This window comes from Carcharhinus amblyrhynchos, chromosome 5, assembly GCF_965287045.1.
Source record: "Carcharhinus amblyrhynchos chromosome 5, sCarAmb.v2.hapA, whole genome shotgun sequence".
Classification (NCBI taxonomy): domain Eukaryota; kingdom Metazoa; phylum Chordata; class Chondrichthyes; order Carcharhiniformes; family Carcharhinidae; genus Carcharhinus; species Carcharhinus amblyrhynchos.
Window position 1 is genome coordinate 102877286 of NC_137328.1, and position 18281 is coordinate 102895566.

General features: G+C 44.5%; 1 protein-coding gene across 1 annotated transcript in view; it reads right to left on the reverse strand.

The window, feature by feature from the left end:
- The window catches only part of serinc5 (serine incorporator 5), an 86194-nt gene that overhangs the window by 32616 nt on the left and 35297 nt on the right, over positions 1 to 18281 (reverse strand). The window contains exons 2-4 of the mRNA XM_080189351.1: positions 10225 to 10392; positions 5674 to 5852; positions 1487 to 1569 (exon numbers count right to left, since the gene is read on the reverse strand). Of these exons, the coding sequence (XP_080045477.1) occupies positions 1487 to 1569; positions 5674 to 5852; positions 10225 to 10392 (430 nt within the window). The remainder of the gene's footprint in view (positions 1 to 1486; positions 1570 to 5673; positions 5853 to 10224; positions 10393 to 18281) is intronic.

The following is an 18281-nucleotide window of genomic DNA, read 5'->3' on the forward strand; positions in this document are numbered from 1 at the left end:
AGGTCACCAACTAGTGGGAAAGAGGCAGAAGAAATCATTTTGAGGTAACGTGGGAGTGCCTGCCCCAGCATTTGACTGAGTGTGGCATCAAGCAAAGAACGCATCTGGTCCAGATGAATTGAAATCACAGGATGGCAGATAAAACTATAAAACAATGGACATCATTAAGAAGGAGATTGTTCAGCTACAGTTAAGGTACATTCCCATAAGGGGGAAAAAAGGTACGATGAAAGAGATGGAGAACAAGATGAAGCACAGAAAAAGGGTGCACATCACAGATGTCAGATGGACATTACAATTGAGAATCAGACTTAACACAAAGTGCAGCATTAATTGAAAAATCAAATAAGAGTAGCAAAGAGAGAGTGCGAGAAGAGACTGGCAGATAACAGAGAAGTTTACTATAAGAGAGTGAAGAGGTGATAAAGAGGACTGCAGTTGAATTATAGGGATTTACACATGGAGACAGGGATGGGGGGGGCAGGCCTGAGACACCGAATTAATACCTCGTATCTGTCCTTATCAAGGAAAACCAAAGTCATTGAGAAAGGTAGTAGCTGAGATGCTTAAAATTGATGAGAGAGAAGGGGAGGATTATGTTGGACGGGCTGACACTGGGGAGTGTGGTGACAAGGGGACCATCACAGTAACTTCATTACAGTGTTAACGCAAGCCTACTTGCGACACTAATAAACAAACTTTAACAACACCATATCACAAAAAAAAAGGGCATTATCCAGGTAAGAAAGTGACAGATAACTGGATTAAAAGTCCACCAACACCTCTAATAATTAAACAAAGTCTCGGAGCCAGATTTGCACAATTTCTTGCCTTAACTGGTGGAATTCAGATTAAGCAAAAAAAAAAAATCAATCAGTTTGGCAGCATCAAAGTCTGACCGACTATCCTTTCCACCTCCCCACTGTGTACAGAAACCTCTGAACATAGATATGGTTGGAGGAACAAAGTTGTCAACGGCAAGATAAAACTCCTGCAGCCTTTGCAACTCAAGGTCAGAAGCAGGACATGTTGCAGATAAACGCTATTACTCCTGCAGAACAAACAGCAGAATGGGCATCAGTCCAAATCTGGCCAAGAAACAGCCTTACTATTCATTCCAAAGGTGGACTTCTCTTTCATGGCATTTCTCAGCCGGCAATTAATGTTTATGAGGTAACCGATTTAGGATTTTTTTTAGTGTATTGCATTCTAGGTCATGTTAAAATTTCAGCTGAGTTTTTGAAAAAGGGATAGGCCATTTTATGTCTGGTTTGTCGAAAATAAAAATTGGCAATTATCAGTTCCTAAGCTATGTCTCCAAGAGACGTTTAAGGATAAATGAACCCACTGTACTCCCAAGGTACGTTACTGAAATAAACTAGAAACACATAAATTGTATTACTTGAATCTGACAGAAATTATGTTGAAATCTCCAAACAGCAATATGAAATAGTCAGCTGGTCTCGTTGTAAAAAAAAAAAATTACCTTTGTGAAAGGTGTCCTGGTCAGGTATAAAGAAAGCTCCTGCACATATTCCAGCCAATACCACAAGCTTCACAAACCAGAACCTAAATGCAAAATACAAGCATTAACAAGAAGTGTCAGGGACAACATCTGTGTGAACCTTTGTAGTTGCCTGAGACAGACAGGCACAGACAGGCACACACACACACGACTTCTTGGCCCTGACTTTACCGGCATGTCTGCCTCGAAATTGGGACGGGCAAGGCTCGCAGAATGACATTCTCTGTTGGCCTCGGGCATGATCTTATGAGCCTCGGGTGGCAGTAAATTCCGGCCCTCGCATTGGAGTTTCCAGGAAGTTTATTCTCAGGTGAACTCAGAGTTGTAATAAGTTGGAGGGAACGCAACGGTAAAACTGTAGCAATATCTGATTACGATGTATGAAAGTCTGTGTATGAAGCAGTGAATGTAGAAAAAGTCATCCCAGATCCCACTTTCGAGGTATTGTTATTATCTTGATTGCTTAGATGACTTGCAGCTAGTTCAATGGATTTCTAACAGAACTCAATTTTTAAAAGTAGGCAACAAGGTGGCTTCCTCATCACGTGACTGGTACTAGTTTAATATCCTTTTTCCAAAAATCCTGCACTGATGTTTAACACTTTGAAATTCACCAAGCCTACTTTAGATGTAGAAGCAACATAGTACAATGCAAAACCAATGGAGTCCATTCACATTTGTCTAACACACATTGAGTTTCGATGTTTCCCTTGTTGTCCATACGGAAACAGAAAGAATGCTCTAGTGCTTTTGTTGAAACAAAGGGATATGCAAATTCACAGGATGAGAGTGGAAGTCCAGATTTATTTAGGTATTTGCTTGAGATACTGACCAGTCTGGAACTCAAAATGCCAGAGGTCACATGATATGCAGCAGTTACTAGAAGCCTTACAGTGCAGAAAGAGGCTATTCAGCCCATCAAGTCTGCACCGACCACAATCCCACCCAGGCTCTATCTCCATAACCCTACATATTTACCCCACTAATCCCTCTAACCTATGCATCCCGGGACACCAAGGGGCAATTTAGCATGGCCAATCGACCTAACCCCACATCTTTGGGCTGTGGGAAGAAACCAGAGCAATCACATGCAGACACTAGGAGAACGTGCAAACTCCAGAGACAAATGACCCAAGCCAGGGTCCTTGGCACTGTGAGGCAACAGCGCTAACCATTGTGCCACCTATTTTAATAGTCTATGTTAAAAGTGTGAAAGCGTTAACAAAGTCATAATACACTGGAACACGACAAGCCTCCACTGCACGAGAAAGAAAGTGGAATCTGTGATGACTTGCTTTCTACATGGCTTCTTTGCAAAGCAAAGTAAAAGTACACATTCTCTTCTTCTTACACATTCAGACATTCACACACACGGTAATGGTACTGTTTCTCCCTATCGCCCTTCCTTTTAAAATTCATAAGTACATGTTATCTGGTGAATGTTTATTAATGTCGGTACACAAAGTTTTGGAAATTGTAACTGATATCTGATTCTCAGTGAGTGTGATAAAAGTTCAAACTCCATGTTGGTTCCAAGGGAGGACTCTGGCTTCACAATGCTGGAAGGAGTGTTTCAGAATTTACAATATGTAAATAGCACTGATTGTTTTGTTGGGTTATCTGTAAAACTCTTACCCCTTTCACGGCTGCTGAATCACATCCAGTAATTTTGGCTCTGGTGATGGTTTTTATTTGTAGGGAGACGGTGAGGGATGTACCATTTTAAAGCCCCTGTGAGGTGCCAGGGGTCATTTCACTTTCTCCCTACCCCCAGCAACTTTCCAATGGACATTGAACTGCTGGGTTCAAGTGGATTTAAGTTCTGAACCTGAAACCGTAATGGTTTTGTGGCTAATCCTGTGTCAGCTGCACTTGTGCTGCTTGTGGCTGTCACGAGTGCAGTTCGCCTCAAGGGATACTGACTTCCCCTTTAAACGTTACTTTGAGAATGGGTTTGTCCCTTGTCTGCCCTATTACCTTTGGGACAGTACTTTCCACAGATGGCTGGCCAGCTCCTGCTGCTATGTCACGTGGCTCTTTGGGTGAAGTGCATCCCTCAGTCCACTGGTTTGGGAAGCTACCCTGTCCCAACTTAAACCCTGAAAGGAGGAGGCTGTTAACCAGACCTTTGGTTCAGCCCTCTACTCTTTTTCACTTTGGCAGGCCTAGCCTAACTGTGCTCCTTTAACTTTAAGGGCTCTATTCTTCTACCTCGGAAAGTCCTCTTTTTGCCTCTGGAGAGTCCTCTGACTTTTCTTCCATTTCCCTGATCCTTACTGGCTCTCTTGCTCTCAGTAGGGACTTAAGTTCTCTGCAGCCGAGTAGCATTTTTCTGATTCTCTTTTGTATCCCTAATCTACGTGGACTGTATTTACATATCTGGTACTCTACCAAGTCATTTCCCAAAAGGATTATTCCCCTTAGGAACAACCCTGACCATCACTACACTGGTGACCCAATTGCTCTGCAGGCGAATAGAAACAGAAGATGGGAGCAGGAGGAGGCCATTTGGCCCTTTGAACCTGCTCTGCCATTCATCACGATCATAGTTGATCGTCCAACTCAATAGGCTAATCCTGCTTTCTCCCCATAACCTTTGATCCCATTCACCTCAAGTGCAGGGAATTACCAGGGAAACTTTGAAACAGGTTCCAGTAAATCTTTTTACCAGCACTGTGGTGTTTGTCCTGTTCCCGGGCAGCAACCAAACAATCTTTGTGAAAGGAGGCTTTTTAGGTATTTTGTTCTATCGCTGTGCCATTTGAGTCTGGGCTTGGTACTTTCAAAGCATGGACATGATTCTGACAGCATCTCATCCTGTTCATTTCTTGCTGAACCAATACAGTTTTCCTAGGCTTGCTGCACTGGAAGTAAGAAGCGCATGTTCTTGCGAATTCTTTTTAAAGTTGGGGATTGATCTGTCCCATCTTCCCTACTCTCCTTTTCTCGGAGACCTATTACTGCTCCATCTATCTCCTTAACTCTCCCTTGGGGTCGACAGTTACCAGATTCAAATTTGTTTTGGTTTGGGGCAGCGCGGTGGCACAGTGGTTAGCACTGCTGCCTCACGACGCCATGGACCCAGGTGCAATTCCTGGCTTGGGTCACCGTCTGTGTGGAGTTTGCACATTCTCCCCGTGTCTGCGTGGGTTACCTCCTGGTGCTCTGGTTTCTTCCCACAGTCCAAGCACGTGCGGGTTAGGTTGACTGGCCATGCTACATTGCCCTTTAGCGACAGGGGGACTAGCTAGGGTAAATATAGGGGGTTGTGGGGGTGGGGCCTGGGTAGGATTGTGGTCAGTGCAGGCTCAAATGGTCAGAATGGTCTCCATCTGCAGTGTAGGATTCATTGATAAAAAGGTGACTGGGTTAAAGTTGTGATCATCAGACATCGCAGCTGTGTTTCTGACTTTGGAAAACCCTTTATTCCCCTGAGAGTTTTGAGGCTGTACGGGGAACAGTTTCCCAACTCCTTCAGCTGTACAGCTTCCCCTCAACCATTTGCTGGTGATATAAAGTTTGAGAGCTCAGACCCACCACTAGTGGTTTAATTCTTTCAAACTGGAGAAAAAGGTCTGTATGGGCTTCTTACAGGAGTTCCAGAATTGTTGGCAACATGCTTTCTGTTTCGTTCCAACAATTATTTTTCATCGTGTGCACTCTGCAACCACACCCCCCCCAGGGTTGGTGGGGGGGGGCGTTGCGGGGGTGGAAATTGACGAGGCTGGGGGAAGAGGTGGTGGTGTGTGCAATATACCAGTCCATGCAGGGGAAATCAGCTGCAAAGGCCAACGATAGTGGGGGGGGAAAGTGATCGGCTGCTGAGATCAGCAATAGCGTGGTGTGGGGGTGGGGGGGGTGGTGGGAGCAGTCAGGCGATATTCGAAGCGAAGGGGAAGCAGTGACAGATCTCTCTGTGCTGCTACGCAGAACAGAGGAAGCTGCACGGGAGACAGTGATTACACCCTCTGTTACGAGCTGTCAGCTTTCAGCATGCATAGGCCCTGTGGCAAACAGACCTTGCTTCATTTTCGTGGCAAGATTCAGCCCGATTGTCTCCCGCTTTTATGCTTATTCAGCACTTACAATTTTTTTGATAAGATTGCGCTCCCCTGTTTTAAAGTGGAGAAGTAATAAATGACACTTACCCATTGTGGAGATAAGCACGACAATCTTTACTGGTTTTCACATTGATCATCAGGATGAAGAAAATGAAGAAGAAAATGGCCATTCCGAAGCAGACTTTATAAACAGCAGCGTAACCAACGAGCTTTTCACATTCAGAGCCTGCCTTAATAGTTTTACAAAACTCATCATAGAAGGTAACCTTGGAAAAAAAAATTTTTAAAAATCATCCATCTGATCACTTGCCTCTATAATACAACTTATTTATTTGTTATTTCACAGAAGGTGGGTGCTGTTGGCAAAGTCAGCATTTATTGCCCACTTCTAATGGCCCTTGAGGAAGTGGTAATGCACCACCTGCTAAGGAAAGTTGTGTGGGGGCTCTGTAGGTGACTCTCACAGTCAATGCTAAGGGCTCACAAGGACACAGTATCTCACCATGCCACCAACACCTGAATCATGCCAACCCATCACACAGCACTACCTATGGCAGGGGTTTTAAGGATATGCAAGAATCAATTTCCTTGTAGGAAATCAAACAATAAGAACATGCAACAGAGTTACACTGTGACAGTGTTAATATTGTCTTGTTTAGAGTTTATAAAATAATTAGTATCTGGTGAGTCACCAATAGACTGTAGCAAATGCTAAATAGTACCAAAACTTTTTCATTTACAACCAAGTTTGCCCACCCATTAATTGATAGCACGTTCTCCCTTGCTTACTAGCTGTGTTCTGTTTAAGGTATTTACTACCTCACATTGCAAAAACAATGGCAGGAGGCTCAAGCTGAGTTTTGAAGCATTAATGCAACTTTGGTCATTAACTACGGACAGCAAAGTGGTTAGCACTGCTACCTCTCAACGCCAGGGACTGGGTTCGATTCCTGGCTTGGGTCACTGCCTACGCGGAGTTTACACATTCTCCCCATGTCTGTATGGGGTTCCCCCGGTGCTCTGGTTTCCTCCTACAGTCTGAAAGGCATGTTGGTTAGGTGCATTGGCCATGATAAATTCTCCCTCTGTGTACTCAAACAGGTGCCGGAGTGTGGCAACTCAGGAATTTTCACAGTAACTTCAGTGCAGTGTTAATGTAAGCCTACTTGTGACAATAAATAAACAAACTTAAACCTCTTGTAGACCAGTCACTTATCACCATGAAACCATGCATTCCCAATAGATGGAGACTTCCAATTTGGAATGCAGTAACGCTTAGAATATATAGAGTGTGTTGTGGTCCCAAACAGGTTTTCTTTCATGTAAAACTGTAAAATTCTCAGAGGAAGCAACATTAGACGTGGATTCTATAAAATATCTGGAATTAAGAATCTACTGATGATCATGATACCATTGCCAATTGTTGTTATAACTCATCTGATTCCCTAATGATCTTAGGGAAGGGAATCTACTGTCCTTACCTGGTCTTGGCCTACATGTGGCTCCAGAGCCATAGCTATGTGGTTGACTCTCAGGCAACTTGGGATGGGTAATAAATGCTGGCCAGCCAGTGTTGCTCATGTCCCATGAGTGATTTTAAGAAGATATATTCCTAGGTTTACTGCCATTTTATGCTCTCCCACGCCAGTTAGTAGGTAAATAAATTAAGGATTTTCTGAAATGAAACACTGTTCAGTAAAAAAAAATCAAAATGAAGTTTAAACTCCACTGAACAAAAATCGAAAACTGTGAACACCAAGTACAGCGTGGGGGTTGCACTGCTGGACTAGTAAAGCCAGTGACCTGGATTAATAACCTGGGGAACACGAGTTTCAAATTCCACCAAGCTTTCAGTTTGAAACAAAAACTGGAAAATTAGAAACATGGGCAGAATTTTCCAGTCCTGCCCACCGCAGGAACTGTGGTGAACAGAACAGCGTTGTGCAAAAGATCCGCTGACCTCACGCAGGACTTTCCGGTCGTGGGGCGAGAGCAGCCGGAAATTCCCACCCAAGAAGTCTGGCATCGGTGAAAGTGATGGGAATGGAAATGGCCTAGTGGATTAATATTAGATTAATGGCCTCACTGGATTAATAGTCTACTAACTATTAATCAAAACCTCAGTTCTGGGGACCCAGCTTTGAATCCCACTACGGCAGATGGTGGAATTCAATAAAAAAAAACTGGGATTAAGAATCTACTGATGACCATGAAACCGTTGTCAATTGGTGGAAAAACCCACCTGGTTCATTAATGTCCATTAGGGAAGGAAATCTGCTGTCCTTACCTGGCCTGTGTGACCCCAGAGCCACAGATCAACTGTCTTTGGGCAACTAGGTTTGGGCAATAAATGCTGGCCAGCCAGTGACACCCATGTCCCACGAATGAAACAAAAAAGTGGCCATGGAGCTGCTGGGTTGTCCTTGGAAAAACAATTTGTTCTTTAGGGAAGAAATAAATCCTGAGGCTTCAATGAATGACTTCCAACTGTTAGGTTATTAATTTGGATTCTATAGATTGTACTTAAGTTAAACAATATCCATATTTTTAGAACATAGAACATAGAACATTACAGCGCAGAACAGGCCCTTCGGCCCACGATGTTGCGCCGACCAGTTACAAAAACAATGACCCACTAGCCTATACCAATCCCTTTTTGTCCATAAACCTATCCAGAGATCTCTTAAACGCCCCCAAACTAGACGCATTTACAACTGCAGCAGGCAGGGCATTCCAATCCCTCACCACCCGCTGGGTAAAGAACCTACCCCTGACATCCGTCCTGTAGCTACCCCCCCTTAATTTAAAGCCATGCCCCCTCGTGCTAGCTTTCTCCATCCGAGGAAAAAGGCTATCACTATCCACCCTATCTAAACCTCTAATCATCTTATATGTTTCAATAAGATCCCCTCTTAGCCGCCTTCTTTCCAACGAAAACAACCCTAGATCCCTCAGTCTCTCCTCATAGGACCTCCCCACCATACCAGGCAACATCCTAGTAAACCTCCTCTGCACCCTCTCCAACGCCTCCACATCCTTCTTGTAATGCGGGGACCAGAACTGCACACAGTACTCCAAGTGCGGCCGCACTAGAGTAGTGTACAGTTGCAACATTACACTGCGACTCCTAAATTCAATCCCCCTACCAATAAACGCCAAGACACCGTACGCCTTCTTGACAACCTTATCTACTTGATTCCCAACTTTCAGGGATCTATGTACACACACACCTAGATCCCTCTGTTCATCCACACTATTCAAAGTCCTCCCGTTAGCCCTATACTCGACACATCTGTTGCTCCTACCAAAGTGAATTACCTCACACTTCTCCGCATTAAATTCCATCCGCCACCTCTCGGCCCAGCTCTGCAACCTATCTAAGTCTCCCTGCAGACTATGACACCCTTCCTCACAATCTACCACACCTCCAACTTTGGTGTCATCAGCAAATTTACTAATCCACCCAACTATACCCTCATCCAGATCATTAATAAAAATTACAAACAACAGTGGCCCCAAAACAGACCCCTGAGGCACACCACTCGTAACTGCACTCCATGATGAATATTTACCATCCACCACCACCCTGTGTCTCCTATCTGATAGCCAATTCCTGATCCAACTTCCTAGATTACCCACAATCCCATACATCTGCATTTTCTGCAGAAGCCTACCATGGTGAACCTTATCGAACGCCTTACTAAAATCCATGTATACCACGTCAACTGCCTTACCCCCATCCACCTCTTTGGTCACCTTCTCAAAAAACTCAATAAGGTTAGTAAGGCACGACCTACCCGCTACAAAACCATGCTGACTATTTCTAATCAATTCATTACACTCCAAATAACTATAAATCCTATCCCTAATAATTTTTTCTAAAACCTTGCCCACAACAGAAGTAAGACTCACCGGTCTATAATTCCCGGCAAAGTCTCTGTTCCCCTTCTTAAACAATGGGACAACATTCGCTATCCTCCAATCCTCCGGGACTACACCAGAGACCAATGACGACCTGAAGATCTGAGCCAGAGGCTCTGCAATCACCTCTCTAGCCTCCCAGAGAATCCTAGGGTAGATCCCATCCGGACCAGGGGACTTATCTATTTTCAGCCCCTCAAGAATTTCCAGCACATCCTCTTTATCAACCGTAATACTGTCTATTTTACACCCCTGCAACCCAATGTCCTCCTCAGCTATATTCATGTCCCCCTGCGTGAACACCGAAGAGAAATATTGGTTCAATACTTCTCCAATCTCCTCCGGTTCCACACACAACTTCCCCCTGCTGTCTGTAACTGGCCCTAATCTTGCCCTGACCAACCTTCTGTTCTTGACATACCTATAGAACGCCTTAGGATTCTCCTTAATCCTATCAGCCAAAGTCTTCTCATGTCCTCTTTTAGCCCTGGTGAGTTTATATATAATTTTCTTCAATAAAATTGATTTTTTTTTATGTGTGCAAAGACAATACTGTGAATTGCTACTAAAAATCGACCATCTCAGCATTCAGGATTTATTGGTGATGTATGTGGTTACTGACAGTGCTGGCAAACATCAGCACAGCAATGTGGCAATTTACTGCAGAGCCTTTAGCATGTTGGCCTTAAAGACATAGTGGCACGATTGGTTACTTACATGTGTCTTCAACGCTTCGCTCACAGTTGGCGACAACATGAGGAAGCAGATAATGGTTCCCAGAACGTGGTAGATGGTGTACATGACTCGTGTACTCGTGGAGGTTTTAATATTTGGGCAGCAGCTGCAGCAGAGAGAGCAAGCACTGGTGCCACAACAGCAGGCCAACTGGGGGTAGAAAGAAAAAAGACAGGTTTAAAAATCACATTGAAAAATTGATTGCGCCAGTTGCAAACATGAATCGGTTCTTCACAAGGTCAACTCTGGTGACGTCAGCCATTTAGTCCATTTCTGTTCTGATTTACACCCACTGTAAAGCCATTAGATGGTATTGATTTGTTACAAGTCTGACTCACTGGTACAGCATTATCTGGAAAATAACACACTTACATATCCAACTGATTAAGCTTTTAATGCCCATCGATTGGCTTTTATATGCCATGTCATGGCAAAAGTAACATGTTGGTCCTCTTGAATCATGCTGATCTTCTACACTGTCTTTTTCCTAGCCTGAAAAACATCTGCCTTTTCATTTCTGCTGTCCACTCTGCTCATTAGCACTGCTCTCATCCCTCCAGCTTCTCTGAGTATGTAAACAAAGGTTTACCATCATCTGTATATTTATGGGATAGTTCATAACCATCAGCCATTACAGCAGCCTCTCTTAGCTTAGAAGCTTCAGTCCTTTGGGCGGGATGCTATTCCCAAAGGGATACAAAAATTTATAGATTCTTCCATTAGCAACACAAATCTAAAAGGTTTTCACAACCTCACTCTGGTTCTGTATCGGGGCTCCAGCCTTTTCACCTGAGGGACCACATATCAACCTTTCTTTTATCAGTCAGGGGCATAGTGAACACAGCCACTTCACATACAAAACCTTAGGAGTCAGGTGAAGGTTTGATCTCAAGACAAACAGCGCTGGCTGCTAGGAGGACCATAAGACTGTAGAGATGGAGCCAGTCAGTGAAGATACGAAAGGATGGAGCTGAAGATATCATATGGATGGAGGGCAAGCCCCTCTCTCACTCTCTCTCCCACCCATCACTTTCTTCATGGTGGCAGCCATCTTCTTTATCACCTCTGCTTCCCAAACCCCATCTCATTTACTAGAAGCACAGGCTCGGCCCTACACCCATCCTCCACTTTAAAACGCTGGCGCCAGGAGAAGCTGGCAGGACAATTACCAGGATGTTGCCCGATCTGAAGGATATAGGCTATGAAGAAAAGTTGAACAAACTTGGGATTATTTTCACTGTAGCGTCAGAGGGTGAGGAGGGACTTGATAGGGGTTTGCAAGATTCTTGGATAGAGTGGATAGTCAGAGTCTTTTTCCCAGGGGCGAAGGGTCAATCACATGGGAGCGTAGGTTGAAAGTGAAAGAGAGATGGGGAAGTTTAAAAGAGATATAAGGAGAAAGTGTTTCACACGGAGGGTGGTGAATGCCTAGAATGCACTGCCGGAGGTGGTGGTGGAAACAGCTTCTATAGCAATGTTCAAGAATGTAGACACATGAATGGGTGGGGAATAGAGGGATATGGATCACAGAGGCAAGAAAATATTAGATTAGAAAGGCATATATGTGAGGACACAGATTTGGTAGGCTGAAGGGCCTGTTCCTGTGCTGTACTGTTCTTTGGAAATTCAAACTAAGAAAAGTTATTGCATGGATCTTTCTATTTTGTGTTAAGGGATTATCATGGTGGTTGGTGAACTGGATACAAACCATTTGGGAGTGGAGTGGGGTGAGCGGGTCATAGATTGGCCAGCCCACTCTGTACCATCCATCAAATACCATAAAAATCTGATGTTGTCACTTCCTCAAATTTCTACGTGCAAACACACAATCTGCAGAAAAAAGTGTCAAATAAACCTCCAATATTTTCCCCACAAAAACACTTTATAAATAATAAAATTGTCCCAGTTTCTCTAGGCTGTGGTGACTTTGTGGAAATTTTCTCAAGTGATACAAAATACACTTCAACTCCTATCTCACAGAATTACTAAGTGAATACTCCTGGCCAAATCCAAACCAGGAATTGAAGCTGACTCATCGCCAAGTCCCCCTGTTCAAAACTGTTCTCAGTCCAGTTCAAACATTTTGGCTTCCTTTTTTTTATTTGCAATTCAAGGCTTTGCTCTTTGAAATTCTAATTCAAGTTTACACATCTCCCCTCCTTTTGCCTTTCTTTCCAGTTCCATTCTTTCCTCCTCTCCACCACCAGCCCCCCCACCCCCCACCACTGCCCTTTCTCTTCTACTTCCCTTCAGAATTCTAAATCAACTTGCGCCATTGGTAGTTGAATGCGGGCTAACTCAGTCTGCATTTTATCTGGACTATCTTTTGCGTCCTCAAGGTTCAGACATTGTGCCAAAACAGCAACGATTTCTGCTTTTTTAAATATAGTCTATTTTCAAATCTATTCCTCAACTCCTCTGCAACTGCCTGCAAATTAACCTGCATTAACTGTTACACAAGGCGTTCAAAGACATGACCCCCCCTTTTGAGGAACGTTTTTGCAATAGCTGTGTTAACATTTAAATGAAAGCAGTAAAAGACTTTGAGAAAGCATGCTTGTTTAAATTCTGGCAAAATCCAGTGCACTCATCTCAGTCTTTGGATTCAAAATCCTGCAAGAGATCCCAATTCTTTTAATTCATGTAGAGACCAATAAAAGGACATTCGAGTTCCCAGTGACTGATTGCGCAGAGGGATTTCAAATTTGAAAATTTTTACTGTAACAAACAAACTCAGCGCAACATTGACTAAACACTATTGTTGTCGGCAACTTGAACTCTAGGTTTCAGAAAAGTACCCACCATTTAACTTTTGAAACAACCAATAATCCTTCTCCCTGGTTACACTTCACTCTTGTCCTTCAAACAGACCTTTCATTTTCCAGGAACCAGTCCAAAGGTATTCCCAACTATTCATGGCTTCCTTACATTTTCTTTTTCCAGTTAGGTAACACCTAATCCCCAAACTGACTTCCAAAGCAAGGGAGATGCTTCCCTCTATCCAAAGCTAGATGAACTTTCCAGCCACAGTTGAATCCTCACAAATTTGGCCTTTTTAGTCTGTGCCTGAGTTCTCTGTCTGTCTTGTTACTATAACTGTTACAGTCTACCCAAAGTTGATAGAAACACTCTTCCCATTATCTACAATGATGAACATCATCTTCCTTCTTCAACACCTTCTTCCCTTTAAAACAACCTAGACCTCTCTATCCCCATTGCAACCATGCCAACCAGGCTTGCCGCCAAGCAAGATTCAGAGCAAGTCATATGACCCCCCACCCACCAATTGTTCCATTTTGCCTTCAATTAATTAGTCCCAAAACATAACAAAGTTATAAACTTCATATTTGTAACACTTTATCTAGTTTCGATCATACTTCACCAGAAGATGAACCTCTTGACATCAGTGCCTTACTTGCCTCTTATTAGTGTGGACATATGTCCCCTTAGACTAGTCTAAAGTTGGCACTGCAAATTGTGATGCTAAGGCACTTTTGCAGGCCAAGAGTTCAAGCCATCAAAATGTGCAGTAGGGTAAGAGGTACAATGGGCAACACGGTGGTACAGTGATTAGCACAGCTGCCTCACTGCTGGTTCAATTCCGGCCTCGGGTGACTCGCTGTGTGGAGTCTGCATGTTCTCCCCGTGTCTGTGTGGGTTTCCTCCTGGTGCTCTAGTTTCCTCCCACACTTCAAAGATGTGCAGGTTAGGTTGATGGGGGCAACGTGGCATGGCCAAAGCGTCAGGGGAATTAGCAAGGTAAATACGTGGAGTTACAGGGGTAGGACCTGGGTGGGACTGTTGTCAATGCAGACCTGATTGGGCTGAATGTGGGGTTTCTAAGAGGTTTTGAACATTAGCTGATCCAAAGGTATGCGGGTTAGGTGGATTGGCCATGCTAAATTGATCCTTAGTGTTTGGGGGGGGGGGGGGGGGGGGGGGGGGGGCGGGTGTGGTGGTGGTGGTGGTGGTGGTGGGATTGGCTAGGGCATATGCATAGGTAGGGATAGGGCCTGGGCAGGATTGTGGTCGGTGCAGATTCAATGAACCAAAATGGCCTCCTGCTGCATTGTAGGATTCTATGATCTATATTAAATGTAAACATTAATATCTGATACTGTACATGGAGTCCGAGTTTAAATTCAGCTTGTCTGGTACGTACAATTACCCATGGCTTTGGGTGCTGTACAACTTCTGACCAATATTTGTCCCTCAGTTCAACATCGGGGAAGAGGACAACTGATTCACTAGTCATTGGAACCTCATTAATGTTTGTGAGACCTCGCGATGTGGAAAAGGGAGTTCCGCATTTATTTGCGAAACAAGAAGCTTTCCACTCCAAAACAAGAAAGTGCTCTGGGACGATCATGAGGAACATGATAGAGTGCCATAAAAAATTTCTTCAAAGAAAAGCTACGACTTAGTGTCAGAGTTCTGAGGAGATGGGCAGAACCAGTCTCCTAAATCATAGCCTGCTGTTAGGAGTCGGGGTTAAACAAAGCTCCAGCCAGAAGTGGAGTGACAAATGGTTAAAGAAAATATGTTTACATAACAGAAGTTTCATCAAAATATAATGCCGTCAAAAACACTGACAGCAAGAATTCTAACCATCAGCATTTAATCAAAGCTATTTGGGACAAGGCAGTAGAATCATGGAATCCCTACATTTCAGGAGGCCATTCTGCCCATTAAGCTTGCATCTACAACAATCTCACCTAGGCCCTGTCCTGCAACCCCATGTATTTACCCTGCTAGTCCTTCTGATACTAAAGGGTCAATTTAGCATGGCCAATCAACCTAACTTGCACACCTAAGGATATAGTCCAACAGTCACCTTTCACTATCATAGAATCCCCACACTACAGGAGATGGCCATTTGGCCCATCACATCTGCACCTACTCTCCAACAGAGCACCTTATCCAGGCCCACCCTAGCCCCATTCCCTTAACCCCACGCATTTACCCTGCTAATCCTCTTATAATGCTCCATAAATCGTGTAGCTGATACGTAATTTTTGAATCAATAGTCAGAGTTGCTTGGGCACGGTGGCACAGTGGTTAGCACGGCTGCCTCATGACACCAGGGACCTAGGATTGATTCAAGGCTTAGACCATTGCCTGTGCGAAGTTTGCACATTCTCCCTCCCGGACACGCGTCCTTTGTTTGAATAGAGGGGAGTATGGTAGGATGAGAGAAGAATTGGCGAATGTGGACTGGGGGAGCGCGTTGGAAGGTAGGTCTGCTGAGGAGCAGTGGAGGATCTTTAAGGAGATCTTTCTTGGTGCTCAGCAGAAATTTATTCCGATGGTTAAAAAGGACAGTAGGAAGAGAGGTAATAAGCCGTGGATAACGAAGGAGGTGAAGGAAAGTGTTAAATTAAAAGCAGAGGAATTTAGAGTAGCTAAGAGCAGTGGGCGAGAAGAGGATTGGGAAAGGTTTAAATGTCAACAAAGATTGACAAAGAAGTTGATAAAGGAGGGTAGGAGAAGCTATGAGGCTGGGCTAGCACTTAATATAAAAAAGGATAGCAAGAGTTTTTATAAATATATAAAAAGGAAGAGGCTGGCTAGGGTGAACGTTGGTCCTTTAGAGGATGAGAAAGGGGAGCTAGTGGTAGGGGATGGGGATATGGCGAAGGTCTTGAATAACTTTTTTGTTTCTGTCTTCACGGAGGAGGACGTGAATAATTTGCCGGGTGTTAGCGATGGAAAGGTGGTAGGAATGGAGGGTCTTAATGACATTACTGTTACTAGAGAGGTGGTGCTCGACAGACTGGAGGGGCTGATTGTGGACAAGTCCCCAGGACCGGATGGAATGCATCCGAGGGTTCTGAAAGAAATGGCGGAGGTGATAGTGGATGCTTTGGTGGTTATTTTCCAGAAGTCGCTGGATTCCGGGGAAGTGCCGGAAGATTGGAAAACGGCTAATGTTACGCCGTTGTTTAAGAAGGGTGCCAGGCAAAAGGCGGGGAATTATAGGCCGGTTAGTTTAACGTCTGTGGTAGGTAAAATGTTAGAATCCATCATTAAGCAGGAAATTGCGAGGCATCTTGAAGGGAATTGCTTGATAGGGCGGACGCAACACGGTTTCATTAAAGGGAAGTCGTGTCTGACAAATTTACTGGAGTTCTATGAGGATGTGTCTAGGGCAGTGGATAGAGGAGAGCCGGTGGATGTGGTCTTTCTGGATTTTCAGAAGGCGTTTGACAAGGTACCTCACAAGAGGTTATTGCAGAAGGTCAGGGGACATGGAGTTGGGGGTAGGGTGTTAGCGTGGATAGAGGATTGGTTGTCAAATAGGAGGCAGAGAGTGGGGGTCAATGGGTGCTATTCGGATTGGCGGATGGTGACTAGTGGGGTGCCCCAGGGGTCGGTGCTGGGGCCTCAGCTATTTACCATTTATATAGATGATCTGGAGGAGGGAACCGAGTGCAGGGTGTCGAAATTTGCTGATGACACCAAGATTGGGGGAACGGCAAATTGTGCGGAGGGTGTGGAGAGTCTGCAGAAGGATCTAGATAGGCTGGGCGAATGGGCCAGGAAATGGCAAATGGAATTTAATGTTGGCAAGTGTGAGGTGGTCCACTTTGGTAGGAAGAATGGTAGGAATGACTATTACTTACGTGGCGAAAAACTGCAGCAGGCGACGGTGCAGAGGGACCTCGGGGTCCTTGTGCATGAATCGCAAAAACCCAGCTTGCAGGTGCAGCAGGTGGTCAGGAAGGCGAATGGGATGCTGGCCTTCATAGCGAGGGGGATTGAATATAAAAGTAGGGAGGTCTTGCTGCAGCTGTATAGGGCATTGGTGAGGCCGCAGCTGGAGTACTGTGTGCAGTTTTGGGCGCCGCACCTGCGCAAGGATATTTTGGCCCTGGAGGGAGTGCAGAGGAGGTTTACTAGGCTGATACCGGAGTTGAGGGGATTGAGCTATGAGGAGAGGCTGAATAAACTAGGCTTGTACTCGTTAGAGTTTAGAAGAATGAGGGGAGATCTCATTGAGACGTATAAGATGATGAATGGGATGGATAGGATAGAGGTGGAGAGACTCTTCCCGCTCAAAAAAGACAGTAGGACTAGGGGGCACAGCCTCAAGATAAAGGGGAGGCGGTTTAGAACGGAGTTGAGGAGGAACTTCTTCACTCAAAGGGTGGTGAATCTCTGGAATTCTCTGCCCGTTGAAGTGGTGGAGGCTGCCTCGCTAAATATTTTTAAGAAGCGGGTTGATGGGTTCTTGATAAGAGAGGGGATTAAGGGTTATGGGGAGAGGGCGGGAAAGTGGAACTGAGCCATGACAGATCAGCCATGATCTTATTGAATGGCGGGGCAGGCTCGAAGGGCTAGATGGCCTACTCCTGCTCCTATTTCTTATGTTCTTATGTTCTTATGTTCTTCCTCCCACAATCTGAAAGACATGCTGGTTAGGTGCGCTGGCCATGCTAAACTCTCCCTCAGTGTACCTGAACAGGTGCTGGAGTGTGGCGACTAGAGGATTGTCACAGTAACTTCATTGCAGTGTTAAATGTAAGCCTACTTGTGACATTAACAAATAAACTTTAAGCTTATATTTTAGACTGTAATGTTGAGAAAAAACTGCACTCAGATTTCAGCAAGCTCCAGTACATGCATACACGTAACCTCCATCGCCCTCACACATCCCCTCCCTCCCCCAAGAGATTCACATTAGGCTGTTCCTCATACAGCAACAGCAGATCAGAGCAAGGAGACACTGGATGCCACGAAAGGCAAGCCCCTTTGGATGGTAATGCAGCACATGGTCCTGTAGGACCAGGAGGACACATGGACATCTCATTTCAGCCACGCAGCATCTGGAAAGTTCCATGCCACTCCTTCACATATAAAGAACAGCAGGATAAATAGAAAAACCACAAATGAAAAACATTTTGCTGCTCTGCATCCCTAAAACAGCAATGGTGGGGGGAGGGTTTGGGAGAACATTTATTTTCAATTTCTGGTTATTTCTTTTTCCATCTCATATTTTATCAAATATGTGTGTGTTTTTTTTAAAATAACTTTTGCCT